At 46.8% G+C, this 24,515-nt stretch overlaps 1 protein-coding gene across 2 annotated transcripts in view; it reads right to left on the reverse strand.

The window, feature by feature from the left end:
- Positions 1–4,421: 4,421 nt before the first annotated feature.
- Positions 4,422–24,515, reverse strand: part of Atp7b (ATPase copper transporting beta) — a 67,641-nt gene continuing 47,547 nt past the window's right edge. For both annotated transcript variants that reach the window (XM_075986293.1, XM_075986291.1), the window contains exons 7-21: positions 24,232–24,406; positions 22,307–22,540; positions 21,567–21,658; positions 20,538–20,665; positions 20,296–20,450; positions 19,760–19,894; positions 17,539–17,733; positions 16,077–16,259; positions 14,864–15,017; positions 11,864–12,007; positions 9,256–9,398; positions 8,510–8,713; positions 8,312–8,429; positions 7,030–7,132; positions 4,422–6,407 (exon numbers count right to left, since the gene is read on the reverse strand). In XM_075986293.1, the coding sequence (XP_075842408.1) occupies positions 6,134–6,407; positions 7,030–7,132; positions 8,312–8,429; positions 8,510–8,713; positions 9,256–9,398; positions 11,864–12,007; positions 14,864–15,017; positions 16,077–16,259; positions 17,539–17,733; positions 19,760–19,894; positions 20,296–20,450; positions 20,538–20,665; positions 21,567–21,658; positions 22,307–22,540; positions 24,232–24,406 (2,437 nt within the window). In that variant the 3' untranslated portion in view covers positions 4,422–6,133. The remainder of the gene's footprint in view (positions 6,408–7,029; positions 7,133–8,311; positions 8,430–8,509; positions 8,714–9,255; positions 9,399–11,863; positions 12,008–14,863; positions 15,018–16,076; positions 16,260–17,538; positions 17,734–19,759; positions 19,895–20,295; positions 20,451–20,537; positions 20,666–21,566; positions 21,659–22,306; positions 22,541–24,231; positions 24,407–24,515) is intronic.

A 24,515-nucleotide genomic window follows, 5' to 3' on the forward strand; every position in this document is an offset into this window, starting at 1 on the left:
ACCAATGAAATCAAGAGAATCATAAGGGCATCCTTTGTACTCCACCCAACTGGAAAACTCAAAAGAAATGGACAATTCTCTTGATATATATGACCTACCAAACTTAAATCAAGATCAGGTAAGCAATTTGAGCCGACCTATAACCTCTAATGAAGCACAAGCAGTCATTAAGAGCCTCCCAACCAGAAAAAAAAATACCCAGGGCCAAATGGATTCAGCACAGAATTCTATAGGATCTCCAAAGAAGAATTATGCCAATACTCCTGAAATTATTCCACAAAACTGAAAGAACATTGCCGAATTTTTTTACAATTTTACCATGATATGCAAACCACACAAAGACACAACAATGAAATTACAGACCTTTATGAACATAGAAGCAAAAGTTCTCGATAGAATAATAGCAAACTAAATCCAACAACACATGAACGACCATCTACCATGATCAAGTATGTTTCATCCCAAAGATGCAGAAATGGTTCCACAAAGGCAAATTGATAGACATGATCCCTCTTGTAAATCTCATAAGATACAGAAAGGCCTTTGACAAAATCCAACATCACTTCATGATAAAAGTCCTGGAGAGACTAGGGATACAAGGACATATCTCAACATAATAAGGGCACTATACAAAAAGCCTACCCACTAAACAACAACAACAAAAAACTCAAAGCAATTTCACTAAAATCAGGAACAAGGGCTGGAGAGGTGGCTCAGTGGTTAAGAGCATTGCCTGCTCTTCCAAAGGTCATGAGTTCAATTCCCGGCAATGACATGGTGACTCACAACCATTTGTAATGAGGTCAGCTGCCCTCTTCTGGTCTGCAGACACACACACACACACAGAATATTGTATACATAATAAAAAAAATTTTTAAAATCAGGAACAAGACAAGGTTGTCCACTCTTTCCATACCTATTCAATGCAGTACTTGAAGTCTTAACTGAGACAATTGAAGGAGATCAAGAGGCTACAAATAGGAAAGGAAGAAGTCAAAGTATCTTTTTTAATCTGCAGATGGTATATTTTTATATATTTGTATACTTATGTATAATACATAAATCCCTAAAAACTCCACCTAGAAAGTTCTGATAAACACCTCCAATAAAGTAGCAGAATACAAAACTAACACACAAAACCCAGTAGCCTTCCTATGTACAAAAGAGACTGAGAAAGAAATCGGGGAATAATGCCTTTCACAATACTCTCCCACCCCCAGGAAAAAGTATCTTGTGATACTGTAAACAACCAAGGGAAAGATTTTCATAATGAAACTTTTAAGATACTGAAGAAGAAATGAAAGAAGACACCAGAGGATGGCAAGATGCTCAATAATCAGTAGAATTAATATAGTGAAAATGATTATTCTACCAAAAGCAATCTACAGATTTGACACAATCACCAAAATTCCAAAACAATTCTTCACAAAAATAGAAAAAAAAACCAGTTCCCAACTTCATAATGAAAACCCAAAATATATCCTGGATAGCTGAAACAACCTTAATAATAAAAGAACACCGCTGATCTGAAGTTGTGCTACAACACTATAATAATAAAAAGAGCGTAGTATAGGCTTAAAGCAGAGAGGTCGATCAATGGGATAGAATTGAGGACCCAGACATAAGTCCTCTCACCTATGGACACTTGATTTTTGACAAAGAAGCCAGAAGTACACAGGGGAGGGGGAACCCCAGCATCTTCAACAAATAGTGCTGTTCCAACTAGAAGGTTGTACACAGAGGAATGCAAGTAGACCCATATTTATCACCCTGCACAATACAAAACTCAGATGCAGCTATGGTGACCATGGCATCATCCTAACATGTACTCAAAGTCGACAGATACAGGGAAGCTGGGAACCCCAGATGTCAGAAACATGTTAAATACGTTGAAGCTTAGAGGCACTTGGGTGCCAGGGCAGAACTCGAGCTTCATAGTCTTCCTCTTCTCTGACAGTTTCTCTTCCTCCTTTTTTCTTCTTCTCCTTCTCTTCCTTCTTCCTCTTCCTCCTCCCTCTTCCTTTTTCCTTCATCTTTTTCCTCCTCCCTTCATCTTCCTCTTCCTCCTCCTTTTCTCTTCTCCTTCCTCCTTCTTCTGGTCCTTTCTTTTTCCTTCTTCATCACCATCATTATCATTATCAATCAATTTCCAGCTGCTTTAAAATAAGAATGAAAAGAACTTGAGTTCTGGCTTTGGACTGGGATGTTGTTTGGTCAGAGAGACATCCAGTGAGTCTCAATTGCACCGTCTTGCCAAGGGACAGACACCATTACAAATAGGAAGGCCCACCACTGCCTTTGCAGGAGAGAGCTTTCCACCTGGAGATAATGGATTGTAAGCTCTGAGGCCAGAGTGATGGGGTCGGTGAACCCAGCTATCTCCCAGGCGGCTAGTTCAACAATGCAGACACTTGGCTCTGTCAGTGAAAATGGAATGTGTGCACATCGTTTTTATGAGCATCATGAGGACCAGAGGCACAAAAAAAAAAAAAAAAGAAGGGACCCGTAGCATGTCACAGCCAGTCCCTCCCAGTCACTGCATGTGTTCAGGGGTTATAGTAGGTCAAGGCTGGACCACAGAAAGCAAACCACCATTTCTGTATCCTGAGGCACCTACAAAGGACATCCCTCTACAAAATCCTGCTCCTGAGCTTTTCCCCCTCACAGCAGGGTGGGCTATGGGGTGGCTTTCCCCACCAACTTTCTCTATTTCTACATTCACAATAATTGCAGAGTTAGAGGGCTTGGCTGGCACTGGGCTCAAACCGGGGTCTCATACACATTAGACAAGAGCTCTACCCAGGTTACACCCTCTTGGCCCATTTTATTTATGCTGAGAAAATATAATAGCCATTTCTACTTCAGAGAAAAAATTTTCATTTCCATCAATCCTATCTTTGCTTTCACATTTGTTTATTCATCTTTTTGAATGGAAGAAAGGCGACCCTGAGATTTCTCAGGGTTACTTAACCGTCTCACGTTCTATCCTGTAATCTCAGTTGTCTCCATTGTCTTCACACAAAGGACAAGGGCAGACGGCAGACATCTCGCCACGGAATGAGCCCAGACAGTGGGCTCCAGCCCAGTGTGAAAATGAAGCAGAGCAGCTCTTACTCCATCAGTCCCACACCAGTTAGCACACACACCTGCGCAGGGAAAGAGAACCAGCAGGCCGCTCCCTGTATTACCCTGCTATGCCCTCCAGGGAAAAGTAGAATTCCGGTTGCATGCAAATAGACCTTTTAGAACGCAGAAACTTTAACTACAGTAGTGAATTTGTTTTTGGAAATCCTTTTTCATTTTAATTGTACCGGAGATTGAACCGAGGACCCTGCGGGTAAATGATCTACCATGCTAGCCCCCGTAAAGTCCCCAATCTCCCCAAATCTTTTAGTCAAGTAATCTTTTTCTACTTAAATAATATGATTGGTTGAATTTAGTCTGTCCTGAATTTCCTTAAAGTGAAAGTCACCTTTATTAGTCCCAGTTCCATACTGAATTAGAACACAGTTTAGAGATCTATTTTATGACATGCCCGTTTTCAGATGCCATTAAAATTGAAATTATCCTTAATTTATTATAAAGGTAATCCATCAAGAGTTTTCACTTTATCAGGAATACCAAGAATGGGAAGATACTGGAATTCAGTCTGATGCCTGAGGAAGCCTTGGGGAGAGGGCTTGCTAAATCCTCCCTACAACCAGCAACAACATTCTTTCAGGACGGCACAGGGAAGCCCCATGCCTAGACTGAGAAGTCCTCTAGGGTGCGCTAGAGATCAAGCAGTGTAGGGCATCCGGGATACCCAAGGACCAGCCTCTAGTTAGTGGTCCTGATGCAGCACAACATGGTGAAAGGAAGGCCTGGACCTTTCGTAAAGGATTATGTCACCAGCATATCTCTGCTGACACTCTTTCCACTCTCCATAGTGTCCGGGTTTGGTGACAAATCATATCATTAGGGTACCCCAAGCAGAACTTCGCTTCCCCAACAGAAGCCCCCAGGTCTTGGTTATTTTCACTGTCTTCTATCCCACTCTCTCAAAGCAAGGATCCCGAAGTACATCCTCGCTGATCACTTCATGTGTTTCAGGAGGGAGCCAAAGTCCGCGAGTCAACCCATTGGGGCACTGACTTCAGCAAAGGTCTCTCCGCAGTTGTGCATGGCACTCATGCAGCAGCCAGTAGACTTCAGGAGAGGGGTTCTGACCAGGGCAAGGCAATATTGGGTCCCCACCGCCTCCTGCCTCCACTGCTGGAGTCCTATTCTCTGTCTCTGTCCTCCAAAGGAGTCCTCACCGGTCCCCATGCAGACAGAGCAAGCCACGGCGACTCCCGGAAGAGAGCATGCCACGTTACCCTCACGCTGCATGGGAAACTTTGAAGAAACGGTTCTCCAGTCAGAAAAGATTCCAGACTCTTTGAACATCTAAAAAGTTATTTATTTGTACAATTACATAAATATTTTCATGTCTACATGTGAACATGATGCTTCTGTTCTCAGATGTAAAAAAGAAATCAACACAATTAGCATCTTTAGAAAATGATTACCTTATTCCAAAGCAAAAATATTCCGAAACAAAGCTGTAGATTGAACGGGTGGAAATAGTGGGAAGAGTTCTGGCGGACGGTGTGGAGGGGTTCAAAACAAAAAGCACAACAAATCCCGGAACTTGGGACTTTAGAGGAAAAAACTCCGCAAAAACACATATGCAAAACTGAAACTAACCATCCAAATGAAGGTTAGCAACCTCGTGACCAGCTGTGCTCTAAGTTGATACAACTAACACATGTCCTGGCACATTTGCTCCTCCAGAGACAAGGACCTTTGTCCAGTTTACTCTCACCAAGCACAATGATATTTAAGATGGCGGCAACCTTCAGGGCCAACCGAACCGCACACTGGCTGTGAGTTCCTAGGGAGACACTGAGCTCCTCTGAATCCGTTTCCTTGTTTTTAAAATGTAGACAATAGCTACTGAGCTACTTTTGTAGGGAAAGAGACAATTAAATCTGCAAGAACTGCCCCTGGCAATAAGTGACATTCAATAAAGGCAATATTTTTTGTGTGTGTCACAATGAGAGGAATCTGATTCTGCCAATCTGTTCCAGGTAGTACAGGAGCTCAGTTAAACAGGGCCTTCTGATGCCACCTGATCACAATCAGTCATTGATGACAAAGCCATTTTACTGGGGAGCTGTGCATGTCCCTCTATTAGATGTCCCTCAGCAGCAGACAGCTCTCTCAGAACACTCTCTTCTGATGGAACAGTTCCCTCTAGGCACACACAGTAGGCATTTGTGACAAACTCCACGGGACCTCACTAGCTGACAGGAAGGTTCCCTTATGCTTATGCCCACCAAGAGACACTTCTTTAAGCACCACAGGTCATGGCAGGGCCATATAGGATGCCCTGGGTGACGAGGACCTGGACCCCCGGAAAAATGGACTCTGGCTTCCCTCCAGCTGTTTGGGAGCAGCATGTACAAATCTGCAGAACTGGCTCTAAGCGGTACAGAAATCTCTCCTCAGAGTAAAGAGGGATGCAGGGAAGCTTTTGGGTTGGGGTGTAAATCGGGGAGTCACATTTAGGCAGAAAATGCAAGGAGCCAGAGCATCTAACCCAAGACAGAGGGCAAGCACATCCTGGTATCAAGATGCCAGCTACACAAGGCAGAAAGCAGCAGGCACATCTGAGGGAGCCTTCGGCTTGCATGGCCCATGGGCGCTATGTAATGCCAAGCTTTCTGAGAGCTCTCAGTATGGAAAAGCTGTGGACGGGCGCTCTCCAGGGCACTTGGCTAGGCTTTTGGTACTGAGGGTTCCCCATTTCACTGCCAGTCATACAAATCCAGGAGGCAGAGCCCTGAGGAGTGCTGGCTTTCTCTCCTGTACTAGAATCCAAGCAGGGTTTGGAGAGAGCAGTCCTACCCGGTGTCTGCAGATACACCAGGTTAAAGTTCTCACACACTGCAGTAAGGCTAGCAGGATGGTCGGGGCTCGAAATGAGCTTCACCCCACACACACACACTGCTGCTTGTTGGGGCTACCCCTGCCAGCTCAACCAGATTGAGCAGATGCAGGCTCACCTAGAAGGAGCACCTTGGCCTGCCCAGGGCTGCCACCTGAGCTCTCAGATGCACTGCTCTTCATCCCTGTCACTCAGAAGCAGGGACCATTTGTCCCCAGTGTCATCTGCTGTGCCACCATGACGAGACAGTCTGTCTGATGTCAAGGAGGACAGAGACACTTGGCTCACATAGCTGACCTGGTCCCACGGCGTGGCCTTAGGAGAATCCCGCCGTCGGTCATCCATGCCAACGTGCACACTGACCTGGGATGCACTCAGAGGCTTCATGCGGCCATGGGCCTGCGCCTCGTATCTCTCCACGTCAGGCTTTCTGTAGCTGGAAGGCAAGAATCCAAGAGGACTTGAATCACTCTGGACATAAGGCTCTTTCTCACGGGTGAAATCAACATTTTTCAGTAACACACGTAACAAAATGTCATGGGTCTTGAAGGAAAAAGACCCTGAATTCCCATGGTCCAAGTTCACCTGATCCAGAAACTTTCTTATGTCACAACCTCACACAGTAGGCTGTCATGCACTTTTGTTCAATGAATGCATGAATCAGGAAATCAATGTCTTACTTTTCTGGCAGTGTTAGGGACTGAACCCAGGCCGTGCACATGCTAGACGGGTGCCCTGCTAGTGAGTGGTATCCCTAGTCCATGAACATCTCTGTTAAGGAGGAGAACTGGTGATACACGAGGATCATGTGCTGACATGTGTTCATACAAACAGCTCCTGAGCATGAGAAAGGCCCAGCATATGACAATGGTAAGTGGTGAGTTTCTTGTCCAGGGTGCTGAGAAGCCACTGCAGAAACCCACTCAGGCCGTTTATGGTTTTCCCGGCTAAATAATGGGGAATGAGAACAAGGAAGCAGGCTGTGTGCCCCCGCCCGCTGTGAGCACATACAGCGGAACCTGCCGGGACTCCAGCGGCGCTCCAGGCCCAAGACTCACCACTTGAGCTGAAGAGAGGAGAGCACCACAGACACAGAGGAGGCTGCCATGGCCGCTGAGCCCATCCACGGCTGCAGGACGATACCAATGGGCATGAAGACACCTGCCAGAAAAAAGGGCAAGCATCACCTGAGTGTCAGGGAACACTGAGAGCCCTCCTAGGGGAAGTGAGGAGATTACTACGCCCACCAGCTTCCGAGGTCAGACCATCTTCCAAAGCTAGGGGTTTGGAACCAGCTCAGGGGTTGGGACCCACAAGGGACAAGCACTATGGATGGTCATAATCCCTGTCTACAAAGATAACAACCTGGTCTCTTGGGAGGGCTGAAAGCCAGGTCCCAGACATCCCCCCGCAGGAGTCTAAGAAGGGACTGAAATGAAGTTCCTGAGCGGGCTCTGGAGATAGAAAGACCCTTCCTTGTCTGACTTCAAGGTCCAGGAGGCTGAGGCAGACTGGATAGTTTCTATTATGGAAGTCACCAGTAGCCATTTGTACACAAAAGAGAAACAGGCAGAAAAGCTGTGCTTAAGAACTTCTGGCCAGGGCTAACAAGATGGCTTAGTGGGTGAAGGAACTTCCTGCCAAGCCCAATGGCCTGAGATTGTTCCAAGGACCACAAAATGGAATGCGAGAACTGATTCTGGCAGGGAATCCTCTCACCTCAATCAATATCCATGTGCACACACGCACACTCGCACACGTACACACACATGTATGCACATGCACACACACGCACACACACGTATGCACACGCACACACGCACACACACACCAATGCAAACACACATGCAAAATGTAACAAAAAAAAGATTAACTTTCGGGTCCTTTCAGCCTATGAAGCCTTGCAGAAGTGTCTGGAATGGTCCTTTGCCTGGTTCCTCATTTTTTGGGTAAGGAATGGGAGGAAAGGAAGGGCAGTTTCAAAGCAGAAATACTTTCTCCTTCCAGGTCAGTTGTGGGAGTTGGACCACAGTCTGGGCAGGATTTATTTTTAAGATAGGCTGTGTGTCTGGCATCGCAGGCACCTCAAAACACTCCACGATGCTCATTCCTCAGTCCACGTGTCTTAATAAAGCTTCAGAGATTAGGTCCCCTTAAAGGAATGCCCAAGCCTCTAGTCAGCGGTCTATAGAGGGCCAGAGTGAAGGAAGCTGTGAGGCCCCCTCAGGATCCATACCGTGTCTGGCCAGTCAACCCAAGGGAAGGATGACTCAAAAGTTCATCATGGCCTTAGCAGAAAGACCAAAGGTGATGTAAGAGGTGAGGGCCGCCCCTACCTACCTGCGGCAATAGGTATTCCAACCATGTTATAAATCAATGCCAGCACCAGATTGACCCGGATCCGCCGGACAGTCCTCTTGGAAAGATGAATACTGGCCACCACGTCTAGTAAGTCATTCTACAGGAGAGGAGCACGCTTGAACAATGAACTCATGCCAACCCCAGCCCCTCCTATGACCTGGACACAGCCGAGCTCACTCTGATAAGAACCACGTCTGCTGCTTCGATGGCGACGTCTGTGCCGGTCCCGATAGCAATCCCCACGTCGGCCTGGGCCAAGGCTGGGGAGTCGTTCACGCCGTCTCCCACCATGGCTACTTTCTGCCCTTCGTTCTGGAGTTCCTGGACCTTGGCCACCTTGTGAGAAGGCAGCACCTCAGCAAAGACTTTGTTGATGCCGACCTGAAAGGAAGGAAATCAATGCCTACTGTAGGTGAGAGGTGACCAGAAGCGAAGAGCCTTAGCAGCAATGACATTCTCATGGCTTTGCATATGTCCGGCTGGCTGGAGGAGGAGGTGTAGGGGTGGAAGTACAATGTTCAGGCATTCACACTAGAGCCGTGGCTTATGGGGAGCCATCCGGCAACAAATCATGGGGTCTCTAAAATCATTCGCCTCAGTCCATAAGTAGGTTGAACCAAAACAAAAAAAAAAAACACTCCCATAATAGGATGCTTAAATGATAGGTTTTGTTCTTATTGTTTGTTTATTTTGGTTTGGTTTGGAGACACAGTCTCTATGTAGCTGTGACTGCCTAAAACTTGCCCCATAGATCAGGGTGGACTCAAACTCACAGAGGTCTACCTGCCTCTGCCTCAGAGCGCTTTTACATCAGATACTTAGATTACTTTCATTTTTTTATTTTACTTACTTACTTATCTATTTTGCATGAGTGGGCATGTTTATAATTGTCAAGGACAAAGAATGTCTGGTCACTGTCATACCTGAGTGGCAATGGCTCTGGCTGTCTTGCGGTTGTCCCCTGTGATTAGAGCCACATCCACGCCCATGCTTTTCAGTGTGTAGATAGCCAGGGCAGCCTCTGGTTTAACGGCGTCTGCGATGGCAATCATCCCGCAGAGCACACCTGAAACAAAGCATCCGCAATCAGCAACAGTGGACCAGGCAGCTCTGTGCAACCGTGATGTCGGGACTGCAATGATGGCTCTCGTCTCTTCTTACAACACGTGCACAGGAAATGATCCCCCCAAAGTACCTCACATGTGTCTGGGTTCTGTTGATTTTTTTTTTTTAGTCCTGAAAATGATGGCAAAGTGTACACAGTGGCTCCTGAAGGGGTGGGAGCAGGGACAACCTCACTTCCTCCTCCAAAGCCCTGTGGATTGTCCATAGTTTCCACTGGGAACATATATTACTTTGCCAAGAACATTTTACATAATAAGATCCTAGTGTATCAATGGAGTACTACATAGAAGAAAAAAATGACATCTTGAAATTTGCAGGAAAATGGATAGATCTAGAAAACATCGTATCGAGTGAAGTAACCCAGACTAAAAACATAAATGTCATATGTATAGCTTTAGGCATAAAGCAAAAAAAAAAAAAAGCAGCCTACAATTCACAATCCCAGACAACCTAGACAACAAAGAGAACCCTAAGACAGACAGACATGGATCTAATCCACATGGGAGTAGAAAAAGACAAGATCTCCTCAGTAAATTGGGAACATAGGGACCATGGGAGAGGGTTGAAGGGGAGGAGAGAGGAAGGGAGGAGAGCAGAGTAAAACATATAGCTCAATGAGAACAGGGAGCTAAATAGAAAATTCTCAAAATATGAAATACAAATGGCTAAAACATTCATTTAAATGTTGACATCGAAAACAAATGCAAATTAAAACAAAAAACAGAACCTAGTGTATGTTTGCTTATTGAAATATGAGAAATACACAAACACTGCTTACAGTGATGGACAGCTGACCTCGAAAAGCTGTCCTTTGTTGTCTCTTCCTACAGAAAACATGTTTGTACAGTATGCTTTCTCCTAGAGCTCCAGGCTGCGATGTGACACATTAAGAGGAATACACCAGGGCACAGAGCCTCTCCTCATCCCAGTTGTCAGAAGGGCTTGCAGAGCCCAAGGATTATGGGGGTAGAAATGAGGCAGGAAGGCACATTTGACTGGAGCATTCAAAATACAGGGTTGTAAACTATTTTTTGTTCAAACCCAGTTTTAGTTCTAATAAAGAACACCAGAGTGAACAAATCGTAGGCTCCAATCTCTCCAGCATACAGCCTGGTGTACCCTGAGTGCTAAGACAGCTACAGACGTGAGACACTGTGCCCACCCGTGAATCAGACAGGGGGAAGCTGCAGGGGCCTCCGTCCACTAAGGCTTCTGCAGGGAGGCCTCTGATTTCTGTTTTGTCTGTAGTGATGAGCGAGACGGGTGACTGAATTGTCACCTTAGACAGACGCAAAGATGACAAGAAGCAATTTAAGACTTCTAGGAGCAGAATCAAGGCACTGAATCAAGATGGAGATATGACAAAGGAAAGCCTCGACTTTTGACTGAGAGTGGCGAGTGGGAGAAACAGTCTTCCCAGGGAAGAGACACCAAACAGTTAGCCCTGGAAACATGCATAAAGGAAACATCGTACCGACTGAACTGGCTGTACTTACGTATTTGGAAATATACACCTATATACATTTACACTGTCTTAGGGTTTCTATTGCTGCAATGAAACACCATGAACAAAAACACAAGTTGAGGAGGAAAGAGATTATTTGACTTACATACAGATCACAGTCCATCACTGGAGGAAGTCAGAACAGGAACTCACGCAGGACTGGAACCTGGAGGTAGAAGCTGATGCAGAGGCCATGGAGGGTGCTGCTTACTGGTTTGCTTCCCATGGCTTGCTCAGCCTGATTTCTTATAGAAACCAGAACCAACACCCCAGGGATGGTACCACCTCCCCAACACTCTCCCCAATTGATCATTAATTAAGAAAATGCCTTACGGCTGCATCTCATGAAGGCATTTCCTCAACTGAGGCTCCTTCCTCTGTGGTGACAGTAGCTTGTGCCAAGCTGACACAAAAAACCAGCCAGTACACACACATATGTTAACAATGAATGAAAATGAAAATGAGGCCATGATTTTGACAGAGAGCAAGGAGGCATATATTGGAGAGTTTAGAGGGAGGAAAGGGAAGGGAAGATGACGTAATTACATTATAATCTCAAAACTAAAAGAAACCATTTTTAAAAAGAAGCTCAAAACTAAAAGAAACCATTTTTAAAAAGAAGGGGCCTCAAGAGAAGTAAGCAAGTAAAAAGAGAGCAAGAAAGCCTGGAAAAACCAGCCTGGTCTACAAGAGCTAGTTCCAGGACAGGCTCCAAAAGCCTGGAAAACACAGCAGAGTAACAGAAGGGAGACTTTCAAGATAAGAAAAAAGAGAGAAAAACCATGGTAAGCAAAAGGAAGAGGAGAGAAGGGGGCAAGAAGGAAAAAAAAGAACGGGAGGGAGGGGAAGGGGCAGACAGAGGAGCCTCCTACAGAGCTGTTCTAATCTCAGGCAGAGATTACCATCAATAGCCACCAGGATGGCTGTCTGTCCTTTCATCTCATGGTCTGTCATGGTGTCACTGATCTCACTGGAGATGGTCAAACCGTTGCGTTTCATCCATTCCCGGTTTCCAATCAGCACTGAGAAGGTCTGCGGGCTTGAACCTATTCAAAAGAGAATGGTTACTCCTGGAAAGGCCAGCTTCACAGTGAATGAAGTAAAACCCAGACATAGACTATAACTCTTGTGACACTCCCCTTGAATGACCAGAAAGATACACAGTATAGAACACCAATGTGAATTAAATGCAGTGTTTCATGCCTTCTACAGGTGGGAAAGTGCTGTCGGCATGTTAAACATCATGTGATGTGCTTGTACTTATCTAATGTATGAGAAAGAGTACTTTGCCTGCATGTATGTATGTATGTACACCACTAGCATGCCTGATGCTCACGGAGGTCAGAGGGTGTCAGATCCCCCAGAACTGGAGCTACAGATGGTTGTGAGCCCCATATGAGTATTGGAACAGGACCTGGGTCGTCTGCGAGAAAAGCAAGTGTTCTAAACGCTGAGACATCTCTCCAGGCCTGATGCTTTTTTTATAGGGGTCAGAGGATGGCGTTTTAGGTCAGACCAAAGAATGTGTTGACTAGATTATTTTCTGGCAAAATAATCCCAAAGTGAATCAGCAAAATCAGGTAAGTCTGTTTCTATGGTAAATATACATACTATTGTTTGAGATAGAGTCTTACATTGATAAGGGGATATGACTGTGTGGATGTATACACACACACATACACACACCACTCATATATGAATCTAACAAGATCAAATTACTGCTCTATGTCATGACAAGCTAATGGAAATGCTGGCCTCAAAACCATGATTGTGTAGAAAGAAGCAGAATGGAATAAAGTCTCACCTAGAGTCCCCTGATTTCTTCCTACACGATCAGGCCCCTTCCCCTCATCTTTGAAAGACAGAAATGTACAGAGACTGCCTAAAGAAGTGACTCACTGTAGGTCTTAGGTGCTAAGAAAGAAACTGTTCTGTTGCTGCTTGCAAACGTTTGCATACTTCTATCGCTGCCTGCAAAACACCGATCTGCAGAGATGCTCATTCCTGCAAGTTCTGTTTCTATAAACATGCTGGTGACAGAAATTCCTTTGGTGGGCATGGAGCTCACAGACCACCCACTAATTACCCGACTCATCAAAGCTGTAAGAATGTGCACAAGCAGGGCTGGACCTTTCCAAAGCATTACCTTGGGTTTCTGGCCACAAATAAATAGTTTCTCCTGTCTCTTTAAGTGCACGCTTGACTCTTGCTGGCTGGGATCTTCCATAACAATGTAGTCCAGGTTGGTTTTATACTCCTGGTATAAAACCCCAACTCCCAAGTCCTGTGACTGAGGGCATGCAGCACACCCAGCCTCTATGACAGGCTCTAAAACCACGGCTCCAGAAAGCACAAGTGACTTTTTATCTGCCACCCTCTGGCAGTATATGACCCTGCTGAGACACTGCCCCGCTTCTGGATCTCTAATGGAAAAGTCGCCTTAGGGATTGAAACTATTAAAAGGCAGCACATGGATGGCATCTAATAACATCGCCTAAATCAGGATTTATTTTGGGGGGCATTCTAGCACTCACTACCAGTTTAATGTAATCTGGAAAATGTTGGTGGGGGGAGGCAGGCAAGGGAGATGGCTCAGTACTTAGATGTGCTTGCTGTGCAAGCTTGGGAACCTGAGTTTTGATCCCCAGCACTCACATCAAAGCCTGGCCCCGTGTAACCCCAGCACCAGGGGAGGGATCAGACTGGAAGAACACTGGCCTGCCAGCCTAGCCCACAACAGGGAGCTCCTGACAGCCGAGCTCACAACAGGGAGCTCTAGGTTCAGCAAGAGACCCTTCAAGGGCTAAAAGCAGAGAGTGGTCAAGCAGGACACCTAACCCCGCTTCCTCTGTATGCGTATACATAAACAAGTCCTACCGTCACACACACAGATGTACACACTTGTGCATATACCATATACACACAGGAATAAAAGAAGGAAGTTAGGACGGCAGACAGACAGACAGACTAGGTAGGGTGCAGGCAGTGCCGCATGCCTGCAACCTCAGCACTCAGAAGGTGAGACAGGACAACCCCAGAAGTTCAAGACCAGCCTGGGTTACACAGTTTGACCTTGCCTTAAACAAAATCAAGGAGAGATGGCACAGAGAGGTTAAGAGCACTGACTGTTCTTCCAGAGGTCTTAAGTTCAGCAAGCACAGGGTAGCTCACATACCAGATCTGTAATGAGATCTAGTGCCCTCTTCTGGCCTGCAGCATACATGCAGATAGAGTACTGTATATATAAATAATAAATAAGTCTAAAAAACTTTTTAAAAAGAAATCAAACAAACAAAAACCAGTAAAAATGAAATCAGCATCTGCCGTTGTCTTTCTGGTGTGAGCAGACCATTTCTGCTTCCCTGGCTTTCTGTCAGCTCTGAACACTCCACGTCACACCAGAGAGCACCCAGCTGGGAAAGCGACAGGAAGAACAGATGTTGTGCTACTATCACCCGGTAGCTATGGGAAGGAAAATCAGTTTGGAGTGAGAAAGATGACATTCCAGGGAAGGAGTCGCTATAACTCTGTCCTATGCTACTTCAGCCTTCCATATGCCTCAGAATCTGGAGACATAAGCCGGGACGGTAGCGCACACCTACAGTCTCGGCTACCTGGATGGCTGAGGAGGGAGGGTCACTCGAGCTCACAGGTTGGAAGCTAACACAGCAAAACCCATTGCAAAAACAAAATACATAAAAACTTTAGATGTACCAAAGCAGGCAAGAGAAAAAGCAGGCATTCCTGGGGTAGGCAAGGCATGGAGTGCCCAGCAGTGAGCCTTTCATCTCTACAGGAAGGGAATCGCACAGGAGGGTCTGGTACGGACTGGCTTGACTTTGCTTTCACCCACGATGAGTCCAGCCACCCCCAGATCCAGGAGGGACAAAAGCAAGGAATACCTTTTCCTGTGGGAGAGTTGCCAACCCCATTCAGGGCACCAGTCGGATCACTGTGAGCCAGGATGCTTTCCACGTTGCTAACTTTACAGCCAATCCCACAGCCCGGCACTGCCTGGAAGTCTGTGCAGTATCCCAGGGTCTCTGTCCCAAGTTCCTGTGGAGACAGGAGAGCAGGACAGAGACTGGAGTGAGGCCAGTGAGGAGAAAAAGGGACGGAAGGAGCAAGTAAAGGCAAAGCAAAGGAAAGGCACTATGAGCTCAGCAAGCGTTCTCTCATCAGATTCAGGGTTGGCTGTCAACCTGAACCAGGTTAAAGAGCTAAACCCTCCCTAGGTGAATACCTCATGACACGGGCAGGCTGCAGATCCAAGGGAAAAGTCAAATCACCTCACACCGCACAGATGTTTCCATGTTGAAAGTGATTACATTACAACGATGGGCTCGGTAAGTGGCGTGGGACAAAGCCATTCTGAAGCTGCCAGACATATCATTCCCCCAGTGTGATACCCAGGGAAGGGGTCGGAAATGATGGAGGTCATCAGAACAGCCAGCAAGAGGAAGTCTTCCCCCTGACCCACACAGGGAGAGGTCAAACAGCAGTGTGTTGACCCCTCTGAGGGACAAGCACAGTATAAAACTTCTCAAACACCCTCTCCCTTGTGGATGTTTTTCTGAGGTACCTACATCACCCCATATATCAATGATAAAATTTTGCTCAAGCCAGTTAGCACTATCATTATAGTCTCCTAATGCACTCCACTGTTTTAGGACAGAAGGAGAGGTACAGTGCTTCTCTGAACTCCCCAAAATTAGGCTTCTCAGCTCACGTGTGCTAGCTCCTCCCAGCTAATCCCACTTGTGATCCCTCACCCTCACCGAATAAAGAAGTTACTGAAGTACCTGTTTTCCCCTGTCTCAGACCTAGGTCCTCAGAAGGCAGAGGAGCCATTTCTCACTCATTCTGTCCTACGTCCAGTGTTACCATCTCGTTCCACAAATAGCCATGAAGGAGCCACTACAAGCCCTGTCTACCACAAGTGAAGACCTCCTCCGAGGCAGCTAAGCAGGGAAGTGTGTGGAAGATGAGGTTGATGGGAGAGAAGGCAACGCAACGCCAAGGCCCTGCAATGCAACACCAAGGCCCTGCAACTCAATGCCAAGGCCCTGCAACGCAATGCAAAAGCCCTGCAACACAACGCCAAGGCCCGCATACCTCTTTGCAGTATTTGGTGACTGCCACGCCCAAGGGGTGCTCACTGCTGGCCTCTGCAGTACCCACAACAGCCAGAACCTTCCTGAGGGACAGTGTAGCTGTGTCCACAAGCAACAGGAACCGCATGACTCTGGGGACCCCGTGGGTGATGGTGCCAGTTTTGTCGAACATAACAGTCTTTATCTGCAAGAACAACTTCATGTCAGGACTTAACATGGAGGCAGCTTTCAGAGTTCCCGTGTCTTAAGGAAGAGCTTCTTCCAACCTGCCTTGGGCAGGGAACTATTGCTACCTTCCTAACTCTGCAGGCAACAATTGCCAGTCTGTACAGCTAACTGTACTTTTCCTTTGACCCAGTAGAGGGCAGCAGGTTGCTCTGTTCAGATCCATGATCCAAGAGCAGCAGATGCATACACTGTTGGATTCCCAAGCTCAACACTGTTAATTGATCATCTCCCTCCAAAGATCCCTGCCTCCCCTAGTCCACCCTGACTTTGCCAGCATACAGCCTAGTGGCTTGAAGGAGCAATCTACTCTACTATGTGATCTTTCAAAGCTTTCATAACTAGGCCCTCCCTCAACACATTCTGTCTCAGATTTTCTTCTAGTTGTTCATTAGTTTATTCAGCCCCAGGTGCTTTGAAACTGAGTGCTAGGGTCAGAACAGTGAAGGGAAACGCAGCAGACTTCATGTAGGATCCACACAGCTGCATGGTCCCCACGGACCCACTCACTTCTGCAACACCCCCGCTACCACATCAGCAGGCTAGCTCTTACTCAACTTCCCCGAGCACCAGCACTACCTAAGGACCCTTAACAGGCCAAGCCCCAGTGTCCTTATGGAGTTGTAGTCCTAATACTCAGTACTTGGGACACCTGTCCTTCCCCTATGCTGTAAGCTCCTTGGAAACTAGGAGCCATGACTGGTGCAGGGCCTGGTGCAGGGCCTGCCTGCAGGAAGTGTGCAGCAAACAGTGCAGAGGACAAACAGGAGTGCAGACCGGTGTGCAGGGCAAAAGGAGGACTTTGGTTTTCTTAGATACAGTCTCACTAGGCAGCTCAGGTAAAACGTGAACTCACGATCCTTCTGCCTCGGCCTCCTGAGAGCTGGGACTGCAGGCACATATCACCACACCGACCTAAGTGAAGAGTCTTAACATAGACTGTCGCTCTTCCAAGTCACAGGAACCTGTGAGCTGGCAACTTTGTTAATAGCTGCAGGTTACCTAACCTCCCCGTGATGTAGTCATCTACCACATGAGATGGAGTCCGTGACTGTCCACGAAACAGCGAATTGTACAGCCATTGACTGCTGCTGGTTTTGCTGCTACTCCCAGGCAGTCATGGCTTCCTGCTCCAGCCACCAATACTTACCCTCAGGCTTTCCTCTTAAGAACAGTAAAGAGTTACTATAAGTAAAAACTGTTATCCAAGTTCCCACAGAGAACCTGACAGGGCTCACCTTGTGTGCCATCTCCAGAGGCTTGCCTCCTTTGATCAGGACACCATTCTGGGCCGCCACCCCGGTGCCCACCATAACTGCTGTGGGTGTGGCCAGCCCCAAGGAGCAGGGGCAGGCGATGCACAGCACGGTGATGGACGTCTGGAAGGCGAAACGGATGATCACCTCTGTCTGCGAGATATGCTTGCTCGGGTTCTGCAGAGGGGAGAAACATCAGATGGGGCATTCAGGGAGGAGTTGCACACCAAGACTGTCACAGTGGGGCAGTGGGAACTGAGAACGCAGTGAGCTTGTTTAGGGAACGTGCCTGTATTCTGTGCAGCTTCAGTATCAGAGCTGACCTCCCTGCCCCACTTCCTACTTCCCCAACTTCTTCCTATAGCTTCCCTCAAAGAGGCAAGGTGGGACAGGGGCAGAGTCATGTAGACCCTGATGGAGCACAAGCTCAGAAGTCAGACCTCGGAGGTCATACGCCCGGCGCTACTGTTAACTTCACCCCTCTCTGCCTCAGCTTCCCCGGGTATAAAATGGTGATTAAAGAATCTCAGAAGTGCTTTGTGCTTGTAAATGAGGCAAATGCACACAAACAGACATCTGCACAGAACAGCGCTGGCACGGCCATGTTAGAAATTACAACCCTCATTGTTTTGGGTTTCATTATTATGAAAGCTTCAATAGCTCTCCAAAGAATCTATGTTCAGATGATGCAAGGATATCTATCACTGTTTTCTTCCCATTATAGCAAAACCTGGGGACAACCAAAAGGGAACTAACTGGTCAGCTAAGCTACAGACATAATGGGGTACTAGGCAACTGACCGGAAGATGAAGCTACATGCACTAAGGCGGAAAGGAAGCAGTGAGACAGTGAGATTTAAAAGGCAGCCTAAGGAAACATGCTATGGCTTTATTCGTGCTATTAAATCTTCTGCCTAACGCATCAACCACAGAAAGAGCAAAGGGTAGCACTGGGGGCACTGGGGGCACTGGGGGCACTGGGGCACTGGGGGTACTGGGGCACTGGGGGTACTGGGGCACTGGGGGCACTGGGGGTACTGGGGCACTGGGGGCACTGGGGGTACTGGGGGCACTGGGGGCACTGGGGGCACTTGTAGTAACAGCTTTTGTTCTTCTATGCCTGTTTCATCACCCAAAGAAAACAACACAGAGGTCTGCTTTACGGTGTGGTGGCTCACGGTGAAACAGTACTGGCTGTCTGGGATCTCCACTCATCTTGCTGCTGGTTACGGCTGTGGGACACTATTCTAAGAACCACTACACTCACTAATCACAATAAAAAGTGTGTTCCGTCTTTAGTTCTTTACTTTGTTACTCTAAGCTAAAATAAGCCCTGGCATGGGATAAGACGAGATGATGCTCCACTCACTGCTGGCACTGATGGGTCATTAGCTGTTCAGGCCTGGCACTGCTGGCCTCTCAACTGTGGCCTCCAGGTATCAGTTCATAAAACCACAGTCATAAAAACCACGATGTCTTTAGACACCACTGATGGTCCGCTCTTGTTTCTTAAGCACATACATTTTTCTGAGGATACATTGTATTTTCCATTTGTTTTTGACATTTGATAAAACAGTATTTCCTAAGATAGTGTTGTTCACCTACTTCTTAAAGTTAGAAAATGTATCTCCCCTTACTCTGTTGTTAAATAACTGTTTAACTATGAGAAAGCCTTGTCTATAATGACATGTAGCCTTTAAGTAGTAGAGTAACATGAGAAGCACCACTGTTTGAGAAGGCAGGATATTAAAGCTGGTGTTAGTAGATAGAGGGATCAAAAAACATATTTTCCCCTGAGATCTAGCATAGCATTATGTCATCAAAATTGTGGTCTATTTTCTATAACGTATGTCTTATAATGGCCAATAAATTCCTGAAGCACTCCAACTGGGAGCCAAGTGATGAATATTATCTCTGAGTAGATAGCAAAGTGCATTTGTGTGTGTATCCGTGCCAACGATGGAACCCAGGGCCTTGCACAAACTGAGTGAGTGCTCTGCCGCTGAGTGAGAGCCCTGACTAAAGATCTTCACAAGTAGACTGATTACCCTACTATGACATAGACTTTGCTGCCAATAGATGAAAGAAGCAAATAAAACATAATGGATAATAAAGCCCAGTGAATCCGAGACACAGAGAATAGGGTCAATGGCAGTCAGTTACTTAAAGCATGGCAACCATCCTGTCCAAGGCACCCGACTTACAGGGAAGTATTTCTGAACAACACCAAAATCGACAAAACCGATGACAATCCACACCACCAATGTTAAGGTTGAAATGATGATGATAAATGGGACAAAATATCCACTAAACCGGTCAGCCAGCTGCTGAATGGGTGCCTACGAAAATAAAGCATGAAGACCACAGAAAGTTACAACCCACCACGACAGACAAGAGTAGGGTTGGGTCCAAGCTCCCTCCATTCCCGCTTAGGAATCATCTGCTCGGTAACTAATGGGTACTCCTATGAGCCTTGAGATTATTCCTCACGTTTCTTTGTCTGGAGGCAGGATATAACGTAGCCCGGGCGGTCTGGAGCTGGCCCAAGCCAAGAGCGTGAAGTCCTGATCTTCCAGCTTCCATCTCTGGACTAGCTAGGGATGTAAGGTCCGTGTGGTCCTACCATTCTATTGTAGTTTTTAGTCAGTGCTGGAGATGGACCCCGGGGCCTCTGGTATGCTAGGCTGTGACCGTTTCTCACAGCAGGGGTTTCATCACGTGTTTTAAGTTTCACCACTACCTTTGACATCTGAGCCTCTTCCACCAGCTTCACAATCTGAGCCAACGTAGTGTCGTTGCCCACGTGGGTGGCTTTAATGAGCACTGAGCCGTGAGCATTTATAGAGCCAGCGATCACTACGCTGCCGGGCTTCTTAGTGACAGGCATGGCCTCTCCTAGAAGAGAAGACAGCCCACTCTGTGTCACGTGCACCAGTGACAACCAAGACCCCACTGAAGGGAACATAAAGCAAACCGCCTAACCTGTGATGAGGGACTCATCGGCCATGGTATTGCCTTCCAAGACTTTCCCATCCACTGGGAACTTGCCCCCAGGGACAACCTTGATGATATCACCTCGCTGCACCAGCTCCATGGGCACTTGCTCCTCTCTGCAACAGAAGACATCCAGATAACATCCTCCTTGTCTGTAATCAGACCGGGTCCTAGACTGACTACTGAACTTTTTTATAGCTAAACCCTATGTATCTGAGAGTTCTAAATTAGCAGACACAATCAATCTTGCATCAAAAATATTCAGGAAAGGGATTGTGATGTAGCTTGGTGGTTCAACGCTTGCTCAGCATGTAAGAGGCCCTGGGTCCCATCTCCAACAAAATCTCTCTCTCTCTCTCTCTCTCTCTCTCTCTCTCTCTCTCTCTCTCTCTCTCTCACACACACACACACAGACACACACACAGAGGACCTCAACATTCACATATGTTTGCATTATTGTTCTCTAAACAATACAGCATAATACCTATTTACATAGTAATTGCATTGTAAATGTATCATAATTATTCTAGGGATGATTTAAAGCATGTGGAGAGATGTGAAATTCTATACAAATACTATTCCATTTCAGAGGAGGGGCTTAAGCATGGGGTGACTTGGCATCTGAGGGTCCTAGAACCAAATTTCATTTATGCTGGGGGGATGGCTATACCTGCTTTGCAATGAGCGATGGAAAGGGGCTGAGCTTGACAGGAGAGTGCGCAGTTGAAAGCAGACTTCCACTGCCATGCTAAAGGCTAGAGACTTTACCCTAAGAAAGCAGGGAGTCGCTGAAGGATTCCAGCACACAGCAGTACAGACGGACGGGTACAACGCAGGCCTTCAGAAAGGCCACCGGTCAGAATGTGGAGAAGCTCCAGCAGCCAATGCAAGCTTAGGACAGCACCTCAAGGGAATGACTACAGTGGCCTGCACATCATTAACTACAAGATGGACACTTGCTGTGAACTACAAAGATGATATGGAAAGATCACAAACTCTATTGATGGACACACCCACCTGAGGATTAAGTTGTCCTCACCAAGGGTCACGACTGTGGCTTCTGTGGCTTGGAGTGACATGAGTTTTGCCAGGGCTTCTGAGGTTTTGCTCTAGGAAATAACCGGAATGCAAATTGAGAGCTGACTGCCCAAACCCAGGCTGACACTCACAAGCACGGTGTCAAAGGTGGCTGGTGCAAAACACACAGCCACCACTAACCACCAAGCCAGCCACGCATGCCAGTGCCACAAGGAAAGCCCAGGCCGGTGCTGCCTAGGAAGACCTTAGAATTCCACTTCAGATTAAAACAATTCCAGTCTCCCAGAAGGCCGTTTTCTTTCACCCTCAAAATAATTTTCTTCCCCTTCTTTTACAGGCTCCATTCCAAGCTGGTCTCGGTGTAAAGTGTTAGACGACATCACCCAAGCCTGAGGTGGAGGTGTGCGTTTCTACACGGACTACAATCCATTAGGCACTAAGAGACCATGTGAGCTCAGGCATAAAGTTCAAAGTTTGCTCCACTGTGCAATCACCCAAACAAAGTTTTTACTAATTACCCAGATTAGCAGGGATTCCAGAAGGAACAAGCAGCTGGGAGATTAGTGACTACAGCCCTAATTACATAGGGGCTCAGATTCCTTGGTCATTCTCTACAGCCTGTATAATTGGTGGGTCTCAGCGCAGGCTGCCAATGGACGGAGATTCAGATTACTGGAAGGAATGGTGCCTTTTGTTAACCTGTAGCTAGTGGTAGCTACCTTTGCCACATGCTCCAGCCACCGCCCAAGGGCGATGAACACGAAGAGCATGGGGGGTGTGTCAAAGAATGTCACAGGGCTCTTCTCAGCCTTCTCAGCGATGGCAACCACCAGGATGACCAGGGAGTAGGCGTAGGCAATGGTCGTGGCCAGTACGATGAGCACATCCATATTGGCTGACTTGTGTCTCAAGGATTTGTAGGCTTGAACATAGAAGTACCACCCACCAAAGAACTGAAAGACAGGGAGGGCAAGGGTCAGACAAAGAGGAGGAGGCCCAGGAGCCCACGGGATGATGAGGATTCTAGGTGCATGTGAGTATCTGGTATCACTCTGTTCTCAGTGGTTATTTGTTACTGATGACACACACTCTGCCTCAGCCTCCGATGAAGCATATTTTCTGGTCAGAACGCTACTGGCCACAGAAGTGGATGAGCCCTTAAGGACATGAGGCCTTTAAAATGCAGGCCTGCGTGCAAATGTCCATAATAAGAGAATGGTAACGACAATGATGATGGCTCACTTCTACTGAAAATGGTCTCTAGAGAGAAGGTCCATCAATGGCATATGTCCATGACACAAATAAAAGAGACAGCATCCGTTAGTGTTCAACATAACCCCACTTCCATTAACAAACATCTGTGTCTGTGTAGGCTGAACTTGCATACATACATATAAGCATAAACACACATGCCCGCGCACACACACATTTGCTCTCTTTGTGAGATATCGGAGCGATACATGCCTAACTCCTGAAGATACAGCAGCAATACTAGAGAACAGGACTGGGCCAGAGGAGTGCGTAATTATTAGTCAGAACACCTTTCCCTTTGCTTCCGTACTGCTGAAATTACTTAGGATAAATCAAAGCGGATTTGCAATTAAAAAGAAAATATAGGAAAATAATTCAGCCTACAGATGGTTACCCCTAAATAATCCTAGTTTTATATGTCAAAATGTTGCCATGCAGACATTCTCTATGCATATACATGCCTGCATACACAGATGTTCGTCAGAGCCGGCCTGTTACCCAAAGCTGAAGACCATGGCTTTGCCTTTCAGGATAGAACATTCAAGAGGGGGCTGGAGAGATGGCTCAGAGGTTAAGAACACTGGCTGCTCTTCCAGAGGTCCTCAGTTCAATTCCCAGCAACCCACATGATGGCTCACAACAATCTGTAATAAGATCTGGTGCCCTCTTCTGGCATGGAGGTGTACATGCAGGAGGCACACTGTATACGTAATAAATCTTAGCCGGGCGGTGGTGGCGCACACTTTAATCCCAGCACTCGGGAGGCAGAGGCAGGCGGATCTCTGTGAGTGCGAGACCAGCCTGGTCTACAGAGCTAGTTCCAGGACAGGCTCCAAAGCCACAGAGAAACCCTGTCTCGAAAAACCAAAAAAAAAAGAACATTCAAGAAAAGCATGAGCTCCAGGGACATTCATCTAATAATTCTAACAACTAAGGTAAACTAGATTAAATAATAAGCAAATCAGGGCATTGGGGACTTGAGGGGTGACTGAATGATGGCACGCTTGCCTAGCATGTATGAGATCCTGAGTCTTGCTACCAGTAACATACACACACACACACACACACACACACACACACACACCAGGAACAGACACAGGCTCACCAAGCTTACAAGGAGAGCATGGTTGTTGTAACAAGTTTCAATCGCTTACAAAGAAGTGACTGTGAGGCTGTCAGTGAAGCCAGGCACATTTCTTAGTTCCCACATTTGCAACCCTCCCTGCTGATCATAAGACAGACATAAGAGCAGCAGCTACCCAGAGGGGAGGCAGCAAAGTTGCAGTGAAGTACCACCGGAACCAAAGGGCTGCTGACACAGTTGAAGGGCAGAGATCCCCTAGCCGTGCCTGGGCACAAGGGGCAGAGGTTTGCCCAGCTTTCCAATACATACTTGGACAAAGGTACACAAGATGAAGAAGATGAGATTTAGAATGGACAGTCCTGGAATGATGTTGTGGTCCAGGACCATTGTCTCATGGGGCTTATTGCTGGGGATTAACATGTAGATCATCAAGCCCATGACAGGGATGCCAAACACCAGGCTACACAGGAAAGATTTCTTCCACCTGGAAGGCAAAATAGCAACACGGACACATCAGAACTGAGATCAGGTTAGATCTAAGATGGAGTAAACCAAAAGTGAGGCTCACCCCGACACAGTTGTCAATCTAAAGA

This window comes from Microtus pennsylvanicus, chromosome 9 (assembly GCF_037038515.1).
Source record: "Microtus pennsylvanicus isolate mMicPen1 chromosome 9, mMicPen1.hap1, whole genome shotgun sequence".
Classification (NCBI taxonomy): Eukaryota; Metazoa; Chordata; class Mammalia; order Rodentia; family Cricetidae; genus Microtus; species Microtus pennsylvanicus.